The sequence below is a fragment of the Lagopus leucura genome, unplaced genomic scaffold (genome assembly GCF_019238085.1).
Source record: "Lagopus leucura isolate 7727_CA_CO unplaced genomic scaffold, USGS_WTPT01 Super-Scaffold_1, whole genome shotgun sequence".
NCBI lineage: Eukaryota > Metazoa > Chordata > Aves > Galliformes > Phasianidae > Lagopus > Lagopus leucura.
In genome coordinates this window covers 21529161-21546025 of record NW_024962250.1, presented here as the reverse complement: position 1 = coordinate 21546025, position 16865 = coordinate 21529161, and the positions used below count along the sequence as shown (strand labels likewise).

At 49.6% G+C, this 16865-nt stretch overlaps 1 protein-coding gene across 1 annotated transcript; it reads left to right on the top strand.

The window, feature by feature from the left end:
- The first annotated feature begins 236 nt into the window (after nt 1–236).
- TGFB3 (transforming growth factor beta 3) lies at nt 237–14485 on the top strand. Its single transcript, XM_042867664.1, has 7 exons — nt 237–617; nt 5862–6025; nt 7372–7501; nt 9022–9129; nt 9940–10111; nt 10596–10749; nt 13038–14485. Exons 1-7 carry the CDS (start codon nt 266–268, stop codon nt 13194–13196), a joined length of 1239 nt encoding a protein of 412 aa, XP_042723598.1. The 5' UTR covers nt 237–265; the 3' UTR covers nt 13197–14485.
- The last annotated feature ends 2380 nt before the right edge of the window (nt 14486–16865 follow it).

Here is a 16865-nt window from a genome sequence, read left to right as displayed (position 1 = left end):
CGCGGGGCGCGGGGCGGCGCATGGGGAAGGAGCGCGGCGCGGCGAGGCACGGCGCCGGCCGCTTCCCCCGGCGGAGCGCTGCCAGCTCTTCCTGGAAGTCGTGAGTCGCGCGCGGCGCGGTGAGTTCATGCGCCTCCGCGCCAAGCCCCAGCCCGCGGGATCTGGGGAGGCTGCCGCCGGAGCACCGCCCGGGGCCCCGCGCCCGCCGCTCGCCGCCGCCCGGGGGGCTCTCCCCGGGGGCGCCGCCGCCGCCGCCCCCTCGCACATGAAGATGTACGCGCAAAGGGCTCTGGTGCTGCTCTCGCTGCTGAGCTTCGCCACCGTGAGCCTCGCGCTGTCCTCCTGCACCACCTTGGACCTCGAGCACATCAAGAAGAAGCGGGTGGAGGCCATCCGGGGGCAGATCCTGAGCAAGCTGCGGCTCACCAGCCCCCCGGAGAGCGTGGGGCCGGCCCACGTGCCCTACCAGATCCTGGCGCTCTACAACAGCACCCGCGAGCTGCTGGAGGAGATGGAGGAGGAGAAGGAGGAGAGCTGCTCTCAGGAGAACACCGAGTCCGAGTACTATGCCAAAGAGATCCATAAATTTGACATGATCCAGGGCCTCCCCGAGCACAGTAAGCGCCAGGCGCGCAGCGCCCGGAGGGGAGGCCGGGGGAGCGGGGAGCTGCGGCGAGCGCCCGCGTCCGGAGCGCCGGCGTCGCGTTGCGAGAGGGGGGCGGCGCGGCTCTGGGGCTGAGCGCGGCGTGCGGGGTTCGGAGGAAGCGGGGCTCCGCTGAGTGAGGAACGGGCGGCCCGAGCCCCACCTTTCGGAGCCCTCCGTGCCCAGCGGCGGTGCGCGGTGTGCCCGGCTCCTCGCCGACTCTGGGAAGGCGCCTGCGTGGAGGATGCCGCTCCAGTAGCAGTGGGGGAATCGCGGGCGGCGGGGGTGCCGAGCAGGTGCAGAGCTGGGATTCGCTGGGACGCCCTGAGGAGCGCGGGCGCTGAGGAAACGGACAGATGTGGAGCAGGTGCAGTGCGCTTGAGCGGGGCCAGATGCAGGCGCTAAGCAGATTCAGGTGCGGGAGCTGAGCGGATGCAGATGCAAAGTCAGAGGGCGAGCAGACACGAACCCCAAGTAGATCGCAGATGCGGAGCAGATGTAGGCACTGGCAATCCCCTCTGTCTGGCTTAGGATCTCTTCGGATGGGAAGATGTTGGTGGGCGCACAGTCACCTTCCAGGTGTCCCCCTCGTGATGGAGCACGGTGCTGGGGACGCAATCTCAGTGCTGGCAGCCCTGGGGTGGAGCTGGGACTTGGTGCAGGCAGCCCCAGAATGCAGCTTCTCTGCTAGGTTTATGTTAATCTTGACATATGATGAGCTGGAAACAGAGCTGCGATGTGGTAATGCAACAAATTTCACTTAATCTCTAGCAGACTACACTCCATATGGTTATATGATTAGCACTCAGTTCAGGAGGCGCTCAGACTCAAGACACAGAAAATGCACAGAGTATTCATGGCTTTCCCATATTTCAACATTTTTGACTCCAGAATGTTGTGAAATTCTATAAATACGTGTGTGCAAAATGACACTGATGCGGTGTGAGCTTTGAAGGAGGAAACTGGAAAGCACGGTGGTGGGTCATGAATACAGAATGGGTTTGGGTGAAGGAGGGGGAAGAAGAAGGAAGATGTCTGTGAGGAGCACTGAGGCAGTGGAGAGGGACAGTGAGATGGGGTGTGAGAAGAGCTTGGGGCAGCGGTGGGTGCTGCGGGTGAGATCGCTGTGAGGAAACTGCCGTGGGCTCAGCCACTGTCCACGACATGCAGGATAACCTCCCCGTGCCTATGGAAATGATGAGCCTGCCCCAGCCTCTCTGTGGTGCCACAGCAAGGTGCTGAGCAATGAGCCTGTGTTGTGCTGACACTGCATTCTATGCAGCCCCTCTGCCCAGAGAAGAGGGGGTGTGTGGATTGGTCACACAGGCCAGCCCCACGCAGGCTGTGGTGTTGAGAGACTCCTCTTCAAACCTAGGGAGTTTCATCACATGCACCATGGCTGTGTTTGGCCCCGTGTCTTCAAAAGTGGCTGATGTTCAACTTTCCCATGGCTCTGTCACTGTGCCAGGTGGTGATCTCAGAGCAGCTGGAGCCAAAGCCAGGCTCCTCTGGGGGGAAGAGGAGGATGGCTCCATTGAGGGAACTGAGGATGATAGAGATGAGTTCGAAATGTGTGCGCATGCACAAATTGTTCTAGCTCCAGAGTATTAGTCAAGCAGTTTGTTGGCTCAGAGAACTTGTATTTCTCCAAAACCTAAGGCCCAACAGTGAGGAAAGCTGAGGAGCAAAAATAGCAGCAGGGAGAGCCCAGGCCTTCTAGGAAGGGAGGACTTCCAGGAGCCAGTCTCTGTCCCCAGTCTGGATTGCTGGTTGGTTCAGGGAATCGTCTTCCAGCCATGCTTGTGGAACACACTGATTTACAAGGAACGTTTTCTGCGAGTAGCTCGCACTCACTTCAGGGAGATCCTAAAACTGATGGGGATTGGATTCAAGCATGGGAAGCTCCTGCAGCGGTTCTGCAAGTGGCTTTACGCACCTTCCGGAAGAAAACTGTGCCATCTCCCAAGCCAGCATAAGAGAGGAGACGATTAAAGCTGTGGGCCTTTGGGCCAAGCGTGTTTTCTGTCCAAAGCTGCTGCCTGCAAAGATCCAGAAGGATCTGTTTTTCCTCCTGAGTTACACCGCTTTGACATTAAGCACTTTTTGGTAGCAGTGGTGTGGCACAGTGAGGTGATACTGGCCTGCAGCCAGCCAGCCCTTCCCTGACATCAAACTCCAAGCAGACAGCAGTCAGCTGTCACAAGGCATGCCAGGATCAGCAGCCATGTGGGAATGGTGGCATGTGGAGAACCTGCACCTCCCTGAAAGCAGTGATTGGAACAGGGGAGTTCCCACAGAACATGCTCCTTGTGTCTTATCCTCCACTACAAGGCCCTGCTGGTCCCATTATCTGTTCTATCAGCAGCTCAGCAATTGGCTAGATTCCATAGTCATAGCAGGGTCTGATCGTGAAGATAGAGCCTGTCATGTCAGGCAGACTGCTGTAGGTACATGGGTGGCACAGATTTCCTTCTCTTGGCCTTATTACAGACACTGAGTGTTGTAGATTGGAGGAGCTTGCAGGAATATTTCTTCTAGGCTTTGTTCTTTGCTGGTATCTGGGCAATTCCAGATCCTGATGTGATTAATGTGCCCTGAGCTGGGACTGGAATGAGTTCCCTGAAAACATCACTTAACTGTGCACACCTCTGACCTCTTAACTTAAGGATTTTGCTCAAAAAGCAGAATTGTTCTGGAGTGAGACCTGTATTCTGGACATCTGGCTGTGAGAAGCAGGCTCCAACCTTGCAGTGGTCAGAATGAAACAACAGCTCCATGTCCCCCATCACAGGGGGCTTGTTCCCAGGGCATGAAGGCAACATGAACCTGCTATGTTAGGAAAGGAAAGACAGCTCTTACTGTTCCCACCAGGAAGGTCTCCAAAACACCATTAGAAGTAGGTAGGAGGCATTGCAGTGATAGCAAGAGAATACAGAAGATGGCCATTCATCTCTTATTGGCATAGCTGCCTCACTGAGCCAAAAAATTTAAGAAGCTGACAAACAATAAATGATTTTGTTTCTCATCTGCACTGCGCTGTAGGACCAGATTTGGACCAGATTTACAGTCTCTAAATCGATTATCAGATGAAGTATCAACGTTGTAAATGGACTGTGGGCTAGGCTGGCCACTGGTCTGATGTGGAGGCACTTGTGAGGATTGGTGGAACACCCCCTCACAGACAGGCGGTCGGCTCAGAAATGGAAGGGCAGGCTGTTAACAGCGCTATTAATAGGGCAAGCATTACAAAACAGCTTAAGGGGGTATTAAAACACAGTATCCACCTAGGTCTAACAGAACATTAGCAGTGTTAGACTTCAGCTAGAAAGATGCCCTCGGGCACATAATGAGATCAGAGCTTGCTGGTCTGTGCTTATCTGTGGCACAAACCGGTCAGTGGTGGAGTCCCCATAGTGGGTGTCCTCTCCCGGCTCAGTGCTCTCTGTGCTGTAGGGCTCTCGGGCTGAATGTGCCAGCTCTTTGCTGCAATGGATCTGGTCTCCTGGGGCTGCAAAAATCTCAGTCTTTAACAGCAGGCAGAGATGTTCACAGGTGGAAAAGTTGTTCCATTCAATAGTAGGTATGGCAAAAAGCCTCAAAACAAATTTCAATGCGAGCATCTGGTCGTTAGCTTATTGAGTAAAACTTTAGGTCCCTAAGAACACACGTTTGTGAACTGGCAGGCTCCTGCTTGCTAAAGCCAGGTGTAGCATAAAAGGAAGACCTTCAGCTTCATCAAGATGGCCCCAGAAGTGAATCACTGTTGCTCAAAGCAGAATTTGGCATGGGAGATGAGCCTATGTTCTCAGACACTGTTCCACCAGCCCATCTTCAGAACTTGTCTCTGTGGGATATGGGTGCTTTGAAGACAGGGGCCAACTCCAGGAATACAGTTTCAAGGTTGCCAGGTCTTCTAGCCTGTTTGTCACAGGCTGGAACTGTGGCTTAGAAAAAGTGATTTTTATGTGTATGGTTTTATTGTTTTGCTTTTAATTAAAAAACCAAAAAAAAAAAAACCCCACAAATATCAGCTGATACAAGAGCCTGGTGTTGCCTTGGAGAACAGCCAGAGGTCATATGAGAGGCTCTGCAGGACTCCAAACAGATCTGCACGTGGGTGTAGAGCAGGAGTTGCTGTGCCTTGCCTGCAGGAAGCCTTAAAGCCTGAATGATGCTACAGCCTTGACATCTAAGAGAGGTCAGAAGGAGAGGAGCAGCAGGGATCACTGCTTCTTCCATGGAACCAAAGCAGTCCCAATGTAGAGATGCTCATTTTCTCTTGAGGAAATCTTGTACCTGTGCTCTTTTGGGGCATCTGTGAAGTGGATTTTTCTGCTCAGCAGGCACACATCCAGGCAGAGCCTTGCTGTGCTATTTCCTCCTCATGTGTCTGATCTCTGCAGTCCTCACAGCAGCCTCTGTCCCCAAAGAACTCTGTATCAAGTACTATCCATGAATTCCTCCTCCAGGTCATGAGTGAGAACTGACCTTAAAACCTAGTTCCTTTAGAACGCACTGGAGAGTCACTGCTCCCAAGATGTCTTCTGCATCTCATAATTATGACAGAATCATTGGACATGGAAGGGACCCTTAAACACCATCTAGTCCAACTCCCTGCAATGAGCAGGGACACCTGCAGCTCAGTCAGGTTGCTCAGAGGCCCATCCAGCCTGATCTTGACTGTCTTGAGGGATGGGGCAGCCACCACATCTCTGGGCAACCTGTTCTAGCGCCTCACCAAACTTCGTGGACACTTCTCTGACTTTCATTACAGACCTTGACGTTGTCTCCTGTAATAAGATCACTTGCTGTGTGGCTTCATGTCTTCTCCAGCATGAGCACAAAGTTACACCATCATGGTTACTGGGAATGGGCCCCATGAGGAGCAAACGAGGTTGTCCCCTTGTGTTAGTTGGGATTGCATTGACAAATGCAGGAAACTTACAAGCATTATCAACATTTGATGAGTAGAGTTGGAAGAGACAGTTAAGAATACTGTGATTGGTCTCCACCGATTCTCTGGCTTGTAGCATTGAAATGATGGCAGTAGTGAGAAGATTTTCAGAACATTCCAACATAGAGCAAATTAGAGTTAATTCCTCCTGCTGTCTCTTTAACCAGACAACTGAACTTGAAGGTGGTGAGATGTTTAGTCGGAAGCTCTTTCTCAGTCACTTCTGGCCTGAAATTCTTACCCTCTCCCTCTTTTTTCTCCTAGATGAGTTGGGCATTTGCCCAAAAGGTGTCACCTCCAATGTGTTCCGGTTTAACGTGTCCTCAGCAGAGAAGAACAGCACCAACCTGTTTCGAGCAGAGTTCCGGGTGCTACGTGTGCCCAACCCGAGCTCCAAGCGCAGCGAGCAGCGCATTGAGCTCTTCCAGGTGAGTATCTTTCTCACCTTCCTCACTGCCTCAGGCCAGAACAGCTTGGCTCCATAGTGACTGTCCCAGCTTGTGGGTGCAAGGCCACAGGTAAGAGGGAGAAGAGATCCCATACTTTGCTCCAGGTTTCTTCCAGCATGTAAGCAGTGATACAGACACATTTTTTTCCAGTCTTAGTGTGGTACTGTCCTTTTCCCCACTCACATTGTCCAGCTGTTGTGGGTACTGTGAATTATGCGGCTCTTTTCTATACTGAGAAGGGGTTGGAAGAGGATCTCCTCACCAGCAGAGAAGCCCTGACACTTCTGCCTAAGTCCCTTGGCAGAGTTGTTCCTCTGAGTGTTGCAGTACAGTACAGTTGGTGCTAATCCAATGGGTGGAGCTCTCTGACTTTCACAGACTTACTGGAGAAGAAATGCTTGCTTTCAGTGTTCCTTTCATCAGCAGTTCTTTGGGGACGGTTGCTGGCACCTCTAGTGCAGGTGCTCATCTGGAGTTTGGTTTGAACTCTTGGTGTCCGCTGGCAAGATAAGGTCTGGTTCAAGTTTGGAAGTGGTCTCTGGCCATGCTGGATCACACAGCTAATGGGGTAGTTCAGCATCCAAGCAGCATATTCCCACAGGCTGCTGTCTGTCTGCTGTGCAGTAACAATGCAGCTAAAATTGCCCTTTAGCTGTTAGCTCTTAAGGTCCTCTTGGAATTCATCTTTAAAAGGCAGACCAGTTCTCCAGCTAACAGATGATAACAATTGCTAACAGACAACCCCAAAGCTTCTCCACAGGCTGCGTGGGATGAACCTGGAGTCCTGCAGCAAGGAGCACTTTGCACAGGCTGCTGGTGTCTGTCTGGAAATGGGATGTCAGAGCAGGGAGTGAGTTCTCCAAACTTGATCCATCCTGGTGTGCTTTGATTGATGTTGAAGTATAGAGAACACATGAAAATACCACTTCGTAGGATTCGAGAGACTTGCTGGACAAGGGACCCATGGCTAGATGCTCATTTACCCACTGCTGTTTTACTCTGTAAGTCAGACCCACACTGCACATGTGAATACAGAAACAAAACCACCCGTTAGATCTATCACCGTATATTTGTGCTTCTGATGTGCACCCTGAAACAAGGACGAACTAGGAGAGGTGAGCTGCTCGGGGCCCAGAAGTACAGGCTGGAGAAATAGGTTGGTTGTGAAGCATGTCCCTCTAATGTGCCAGGGTATTCCTGGTGTTCCACGTGCTGGGACTCACCTTCCAAATTTGTTTGTAGCAAGCTGTGGAAAAAGAAGGACACAGAGCTGTTCCTTCCTTGTGCACAGACTGGCTCACTCTCTACTGCTCCTTCTATCGCAGATCCTGCGGCCGGATGAGCACATAGCAAAGCAGCGCTACCTCAGTGGCAGGAATGTGCAGACACGGGGCTCCCCTGAATGGCTGTCCTTTGATGTCACCGAGACCGTGCGTGAGTGGCTTCTGCACAGAGGTAGGGGTCACAGCTGGACTGGGTGTGATGGCATCCATAGAAGCGTGGATCGGTGTTGTCAGGAGCATCTTCTCAGGAGCACCACTTAAACAGGAGGCAGCTTCATTTAGGTTGAGAAAAAGCCTTCCTCTGGAGAACTGCCTCTGTGTAACATTTGCTCCCTTCCTAGCTCTGTTCTGGAGTACCCACTGCGTAACTCTGGGGGCTGAGTCAGAATAAGACCTCATTCTCTGGAGGAGGAAATTGTTCTCGGTGAGAGACGCTGGGTCTTCTTTTGGTTCTTTGATTCTAAGTGCAGGGGAATCTGTCTGCTGGTCTAATCTATTGCTTGTAACACATAGAAAATGAGGATTGCTCTGGTTTAATTTTCTTATGGGATAGAGAAAATTTATTAGGAAAAAACAGCAAGGATCTTGATTTCTTTAGCTGTTTACAGCTTGGCAGGTATAAAGGTGAGGAAATACCAGAGGCTGACACACCTAGACAGAACATACCTCTGCCACCGCTGGGCAGCCCAACAGATAGTTACAGGGCAGCTCCCTGCAAGAACACAGACCCCATTCACAGCTGGAGCATAGGCACCATGACTCACCGCTGCGTTGGCCTCACAGATAGAAGTTAGGTGCCACTGAAAACTGGAATGCAGGCTCTGGCAAGCAGCCGCTCCCTGGAAGGTTAAGCTGTGAGCCCGTAGGCTCCTCCTTTTCAAAGCAACCCCAGTTGTGTCCTGATGGTTGGAGTTCAGTGCTGGAACTGTGGTGAGCTCTGGGCAGGCACAAGCTAGCTGACAGACATCAGATATGGTGCTTAGGAAAAAAGGTGCTAGGCACCTTGTCAGTGCCCCAGGGAGCCAGATGTTTTAATTCATGACACAACATAGGAAAGGAGCTTTCATAAGAGCTGTATGTTCCGTGGGTCAGGCCCACACAGCGTGATGGGTCCAGGAAGTTATTATGAAAATAGATTTGCCTCTGGAAAGTCTGCGAGTGAGACCACTAGCAGTTCAACAAAACAGGAGGCTGCAGCTGCTAAGAAAAATGCTTCCAGTGAAATTACTTGTCCATATCCAACTCACTCACTTTCAGATCTCTCCTCCAGACACTAACCAGAAGCCAGATAGTAGACAGGTACTGAGGGCAGCAAATTTGATTCAGTACAGATACACAACACAGGCCAACTTTGCAAAATAGTTACTTTCTAGTGGAACTCTTCAAAGCTCACAAGTGCTTTTGGATGCTGAATAGCCTAAAAAATGTAACCAGAAGCACCTTTCTCACCTGCCCTGGAAGGTCCCTTTAGCAAGAGTATGCATGGCTTTTGGCACAAGTGAAGCCACAAGATTCTGCTTCCCTTTCTAAGTCCTTTCTAAGTCAGCTTCTGTTTCCCAAAGCGAGGAACCTTCACTGTGAGACTGATCCCTGGTCTGTGGGCCACAGCACAGCACGCGCCCTCTGTGGAGATTCACTGTAGCTGTTCCACCTGAGGAATATGATTTTTCAGAGTCCTCTCCTTTTTTGCAGAGTCCAACCTTGGCCTGGAAATCAGCATACACTGCCCTTGCCATACTTTTCAGCCCAATGGGGACATCTTGGAGAATTTACATGAGGTCTTGGAGATCAAATTCAAAGGTGATAAAGAGCTGGGCTTGGGGAGGCTACTGGAGGGAAAGCCACGAGTGTCTGGAAAAATGAATAGGTCTTCCTTTGCATATTTGAGGATTTTACCCCTCATAACATTTGGCTTAAAGCATACACACTGCTGGGTTTGCATGTTGATCTTATGAGTACACCCACTTCAAACCTCGGTTACAAGTGAGAGAAAAGTGCAGTCTGGGTGGGGTTTGTGTGTGTTTCTGGAAAAGGAATAATTTCGTATTTCAGTGTCTCTCTGGGAAGTTCAGCTTGATGGATTCTCAGATTTCCACAGAGGCTCTGCTTTCCAGTTAGGGTGACTGAAACACAAGGAAGTCAGGCATCCTGTGTGAGGTGGCCTAGAGAGTCAGTGGCTTGGCTGGCCTAAGACGTAGGAACCTCCTGGCTTGCAGCCCTGGGCTGCAGCCACTGGCCCCCACAGGCTCGATTTCTGAGGCTGTTCTGCAGAGTGCCAATGATCTGACATCTTCTTTAAACCATTCATCTTCTTGCCTGTCCTGGGACTGAAGCCAGGAGCGAGTGGGATGGATTAATGGCCCCACCAGCAGTTTGCAAATGGTAAAACAGGTGGCCCACAGGCCTCTATTTCAGCCCTGCAGCAGTTAGATTCACCAGGAGCAAAGAGTACCCCTAGGAGGGAAGAAGTCCCAGAGTGAGTACACGTGGTGCATGAGTCTCTTTTGCCCTGGTTCAGTGCAGTCAGAGGGTGTTAAGTGTATTGAAAAGTCTTGTTGCGTTCCTCACTTCCATATTGATGTCCTCTTTGTGGATTGTTTCTGTCTGAAGGCATTGACAGTGAAGATGACTATGGCCGTGGGGACTTGGGGCGCCTGAAGAAGCAGAAGGACTTGCATAATCCCCACCTCATCTTGATGATGTTACCCCCACATCGCCTGGAGAGCCCAACACTGGGAGGCCAGAGAAAGAAGCGGGCCCTGGATACCAACTACTGCTTCCGGTAAGTGAGAATCCTGCCAGCAGCTGGGTCCCATGCCTGAGATGGGAAAGTGTGGTGAGACTTCACATCATGGCAAGGCAGTGCCTGCCAAGGGGGCTGCAGGTCACCATGGTACTGCAGGGGCCACGTGAGCAGCACAGCTCAGCTCGTGCTCCTTGCAGCCTCCAAGAAGGGGATGCTGGCTGGCCCAGCAGTCACTTTTGGCCAAGTTTCTGGGTAGAGGGAGGCTTGTGATCAGCCTCATGAGCATAGCCTGGGCAGAGACCAGGCCAGTGGCTGAACTGCCTGGCAGCATGTGCAGGCAGTGCCAGGCTGCTGGCCTGCCGCCTTCTGGCAAGCTCTGCCACTGCTGTGCACCCAGTGCAGGTCAACACCATATCCCACTGGGCAACACTGGTTCTGGTCCTTTTGCTCTGGAAGCTGCTTCATGCAAGCACGTAAAAGATCCCTTTTAGATTCATTTTGTGTCCATTCTGTGTTTCAGGAACCTGGAGGAGAACTGCTGCGTGCGTCCTCTTTACATTGACTTCCGACAGGATCTGGGCTGGAAATGGGTCCACGAGCCTAAAGGCTACTTTGCAAACTTCTGTTCGGGCCCATGTCCGTACCTCCGCAGTGCAGACACCACTCACAGCACGGTACATCCAGCACGTTATCCTTGTGGCCCTGTCACCTCTTTCCTCCCTCAGTCTGATGGCATTTGGTCTCTTCAAAGTAGCAGAAGCAGTTTAGATCAATACCTGCAAAAAACTACAAGGAAACTGCAGGAAAGAGTCTGAGTAGTTCAGCAGGGAGAAATGGTCTTCCTATGGAGTCAATACTGAGTCCATGCTTCCAGCTGAGGAGGAGGATGCTATCTCTTGTATGAAATGGGGAAACGGCAGGACTTAGGATACTTATTTGGTAGTGGCCAGTTTTTGTTGTTCAGATCAAACATCAACGCTGATGGTTTTATTCTGCATAATTTTTCCTCTAGTTTTCATTTGGCAGAGGAATTTTGTACACACAGGTTGTGCAAAACTGCTGAGCTATGGCACACACCTGCTGCCTACTATCACATGGGCAGCTGTAGCCCACAAGGGAAGGGGAGCCATGTCCAAGTGAACATGGCTATGCAGCAAGCTTTGTCACCAGCATTATTTTCAGCTGTATAAATCCCACCAGACAGGGAGGAATCCACTGGGCTGTGAAATTAATGAGTAAAACTGGCAGAAAAGAAATATTTTCAGGTAACTTATACATAACTTCTGTTTAACATGGGTACCTTGGGCAGTCTTAGGGAAGAATACCACCTGAGCTTCGCTACTGTCTAGAGCAAAAAAAACCACCAAAAACAACAAAAAAAAAACCCAAAAGCAATAGCAAACTATGGCCATGGAAGAAGAACCAAGAGGAAAACACAGGCTAATGAGCAGAAAGTTAATTCCTAAGCAAGAAAAGCCAGAGAAGAATCCTAAGCTACTGTCTGCAGAAGGGAAAAAGAGCAAGCTGGACATGGCAACAGCTCGCTGCAAATTAGCTTCAGGTTTCATTAGAAAAAATTCTGGAAGAAGCAGATTCAGCTGAAGAATAGTTGATTGGGTAGAGATGATACCACAGAAAAGACGCTAACATTTTCTTGGCAGCTTAAAGAATCTGCACAGCAGCAAAGCTTGCTGAAGCTAAAAGACTGCTATTGGTGGGAGCAGATCTAAGGGTACGAAGGAATGGACAGGTGCTGGGTGAGAAGCACGAGACAGGACAGGTGAATGAATAGCTTAGAAGAGGTAACATGCATCAGTTGGACCTGAGGAACTCTAACAGATACTGAACTGAATCAGCGTGAGTGAGATTTTAATACAGTTCCTGATACTCTTACTGAGCAAGAAGGAAAATCAAGTGGTAAAGTCAGCTGAGTGATCCCAGCAAGCTTCAGAACAGTACAGCTTCTGACAGCTTGCCAGCACCACCTAGGAAAAACACGGTGAAAAGCAGATTTCTCACCAGTCTCTTTAACCCACTGTCTCTGTTGAATACAGCAGCCCCAGTGCACATGGCACCCATGTGACACAGCCTGTGCCTTTGCTAGTACCCCACAGGGCTTCTACCAGAATGACTGGAATTACACGGATCTGCATGATAGAACAGAATGTCTCCTTAGCACCTCTCACCCTCCTGTAAAACAGTTAACAGACAACGTGCAGGATGCTGTAATTTAACCCAGACAGGTGCTATGAGCCAACAGTAGTGCAGGTAGGATTGTGTCTTAGCCTCACAATTCAAGATGTTGCTTACCACTGAAGAGCAGCCAGCTCTGGGAAGACACATGGCAGCTCTTTCATGGCGGTTACATGGCTGGAGTGTACAGTTGTCTGTGGTTTGGGGCCAGCTGGGAGAATGAAGCCAGTGTGGTCCCACAGGACACTGTCCTGGCTCCAGCATTACAGTGTAATGACTTGGAGGATGAAGTGGAGAAAGAAAGCATCAGACAGTTCAAAGCTGGGAGGGAACTGCGGCTACTCGAGAGGACGGGCATCCATCCAGCGCTATCTAGAGATGTTGGTTGAAATAAGCAGCATTGATTTTCTTTGTTCTGGTTTGGTAATAGAACCAAAGACAACCTCAGGCTGGTTACACCCTGACTTATAAGCAGAAGTGGCACTATCCGCTGTACCAAATTAGAGATTAAGCAAGTGAACTACTTGTACTTCTTCCACCCTTAGGCATCAGCCAGTCTACATTGCTACCATTAAAAAGAAAAAGGCTCTGGATCAGGCCTGGGCAGGAGCAGGCCATGATCAGGACGTGATAAGAATAGCAGTCACATCAGGGAAATGCCCCTGATTAGCACAATCCAAATACCTAGAGACCTGTTTGCTTGCAGTACCTTCTTGTTCTCTTAAATGGACTCCTGACTTTGTCACCACATTTAAATTTGTTTCCACAGGTGCTGGGCTTGTACAACACGCTGAACCCTGAGGCATCTGCTTCACCCTGCTGCGTCCCACAGGACCTGGAGCCACTGACGATCTTGTACTATGTCGGGAGGACACCCAAAGTGGAGCAGCTCTCCAACATGGTGGTGAAATCCTGCAAGTGCAGCTGAAAGGCACTCTGGGCTGCCCAAAGCCTAGAGAGAAACTGTCAGCATCCATTCTGCTCCAAGGCTAGCACAAAAGGAACTGGAGGTCAGAGACTATGCATGCAGAGGGCCGAGTGCTAAACCCTGTGGCTTTGGGTCTGGCAGTCCTTGGGAATCTCTTCTGGAACATTTCTCGGTCTTGTTGCCAGTGTCACGTTCCCTCTGGGAGTTACTTTGACGACACAAAGGCCACACTCCAAAATGACTGGACAGTTGATGCGGAAGAGAAAGACAGAGTGAAGGAACTGCTGTGTATTTGAATGCTGGGATAGTTGAACTGGGAAGGCGAGGGATGAGAAAGAGCAGTTAAAAGGAGGGATTGGAAATGAAGCAGTGTTTCCCCTTCTTGCTGTAGCCCCCTTGGGACCTCTGCCCTCCCCAGTGGCCTGAAGAATTATGAAGGTTTTCCCTCCTGCAGGAGAAAATCCTGGAATTTTCTTTAGAGAAAGAAAATGCACCGAGAAGCTGCTCAGAGAAGAGATGCTCAGAGATACACATAGACTTGCGTTCCTCAGAACTGTGATCCAGGAGACCTGTATCTACAGTTGTGTTTCTGCCAGACCTGTAACTTCAGTTGGCAGACCCTGGCTATTGGTTTCCAAAAGCAAACTGCATGGCCCCCATTCAGCCTGCTGAGGTGGGCAAAGGCAAGCAGAGAAGGTACTGAGCCCATTTTAAGGAGGACTGATGTCTCTATTCAGCTCTTTTCCTTTTCTGGAGTTTCTGAAAGATGGCTTCAGGGTCAGGGCAAGAGCATTATCTGGGGGGCACCTGGATTTTGGAGCCATTCACTCATGATCTGATAACACCCTGAGGACCTTTTGTCTGTTGTGGTTTGTGATCTCAACGTGGCCCAGGCCTCACCTGCCAAGACTTAAAAAAGAAAAACTATTAATCTCAAAAACATTGTAAAAAATAAATATTTGGGGGGGGAGATGGTTGTTTTTTTCTTCCCCACCACCTTTCCTCCCCCCACAGGGATGCTGTTGAAGGGTTAGATGTTTTTTTGCTTTTAAACTGCTACTACTGTGGCATACTTGGTCACTTTAAAATCTTTCCCTTTTCTTGAGTATCTCTTCAAGGAAATGGGCAGAATTTAGGTCAGCCAGAGAGCTCAGAATGGAAATTCCTTTGTACCTTCAAACAGTGTCTGCTGTGTATGTGCCCTGTCCTCCTCTGGTCCCTCTGACAGACATGTCACCTCTCACATCTGATTTTGATAGATTTATATAAAGCACCCCTCAAAAATAAAACATTTCCAAGAGTACTGTTTAAATAATCAGGGCATTGCAGTTGTCACAGCTGACAAAAATCATACATTCATTGGAATATATAAGTTCTGCCAGTACAGACTTGTACACAAAGGCCAGCCTCCTCACATTTACCATGAACATTTCATACACTTATAAAATGTTCACAGATGTGGCCCTGGCAAGTAATCAACATACTGTTTTTTAAAAAGTGTGCTTTTTTCAGCCACAGATACTCCAAAAATTACAAGCCTCTAGTACTTGCTTGCATGTCAGATGAGACACAGGCTGCCTCTCCTTCAACCACAACTACTTAATGTTCTAAAGACCACAGAAATTCCTCCCTATCCCTTTCCACTTCCTGGTCCCCAGCAGTTGAATGTCACGACATGGAACAACTTAATTGCTTGTGGCCAGGGCTCTGCATGGTCAGCGTGGAATGCAGCTCCTGGTCCTGCACTTCAGTAGCTGCTTCCATACACCTTGCCACAATGCTGCCATAACATGTAATCACAAACACTTCAGCACATCCATTAAAAAAACTCCTCCATCACCAGCTGGCAAGATCAGCAAGGGTGGGTCAGCAGAGGGAGCCTGCCAGGCGGCATGACATTTTGGCTGGGGCACACATGCTCTGAGAGAGGCACTCCCCAGTGCTCAGCTTTATCCCTTTCATCTCCCTGGGGCTCCTTGACCTGTCTTCTTGGTGTAATGATGAAAATTACTGCTCTGATCAGCCCTGAAGCACTAATTTATTGCTGTGCAGCTCTCCATGCCCATGCCTGCCAAGGGAGGGAACAGGTAAATGCACTGCAACTTCACTACCATGCTGATAGACAGTCCAGAAATTTAGTGGCTGCCCTGGGGAGGGGAGGGAAATCCAGATGCCAGTTGGCACAGAAATTCTCTCTAATCTCCTTTTAGCAGCAGCAGCCCCTGGGGAGGTTTTGGTTTACAAGCTACAGTCTGTTCTTTGGTCATTGTTCCTCGTGAGCCCTGTGCTGGCTCGGCTGCATATCCAACTGAAGAGCTTTCTCGCTATTGAGGGGAAAAAAGCACAAGAAGGGGGAGCTGCAAAGAGCTGAGCAAGAACACGAGCTTCACAGTCATACGTGGCACTTGGAGCGTGCCAGAACCTCCCACAGATTAACCCTGGCAGGCCCCTCGAGGTGAGCCTGCGTTGCTAGTTTTGTTCACTGCTGCTCAGTGGCAGGGAGGGGCGGCAGAGGAAGCAGGCCGTGCTGAACTGCTTGGAAAGAAGGCAAAATGGAAGGGAAAGCAGGACAGAGGATTCCCGGGGTGTTCAACCAGTTAGGATTCAGGTAACCTCATGGTTCTTTCCAAGTCAAACACTCCCTTCAGTTACTCCTCTCCCCAGACTGAAGAGTTTCCTATCAAATGCAGTTTCCTATCTGTGTTTTAGAATTAGATTTGTAAGACAGGCTCCACATTCATTTTCTTACAGTTAAAATAGCTTTCTTAGGGTCGTTTGAGCTATAATTTAGCAATAAACTATACCACCCACATGGGGTTAATAAGAGATTGAATCCACTCCTGGGCCCAGGCTTACTAAAACATTTCAGGACACTAGTGTGAGAAAGACCAGCAGATAGAGAGTTCTCTATCTGCTCTGTTACTAGGTGGCAAATTGACAAAGACAATGGGAATGAAAAAGTGGGTTCTTTACTGCCAACAATAAATACAGCTCCCAACAGTTCCCTCTTGTTATTCCCAGGAACAAACAGAAGCTGATGAAAACAATCCCACCACACTTTCCCTCTCTTTAACAAAGATCAATAGTTCGAAAGAGTGAAAAAAACACTATTCTGCACTGCCATAGGGAAGATCCTACCCAAACAATCAAATCACCATCTGTGTAGTTCTGTTTGTGGCATACTCCATTACAGCATGCAAGAAGTCTAGTACCAAACTTGAACACTTTGTTTTTCAGGCTATTGTGCAACACAGAGCTCTGCAAGGGACACTGCTTCTGTAAGTGCAGGAACATGCACTGATATTTCAACAAATCATGCACTTTTTGCAGGCTAAATGAGTCTTTGTTCTCTGGTCTGTGGTGCTGGATGGTCTCTAGCTATCTCAGAACACTTACAAAAAAGCAGTAAAACATCTCAGTTACTGCTGTATGAACAGGAGTATACTTCTTGGTGCTTCACCTTTCCAGAACCAATAGGCATCAGTACTTATAGTAAACAAGACAGACCATGTCCAAAAGCAAAGACAAAAAGACAAACATACGTATTCACTTCTCCAGCAACATCATGGCTCCATTTTGCTCTGTCCTCTGATGTCTCACATCTCTTTCTGCTGTAGTTGTACAATTTCCATTCTCCCTGTTAACAGACCCTTTGCTTACTGTTCAGTC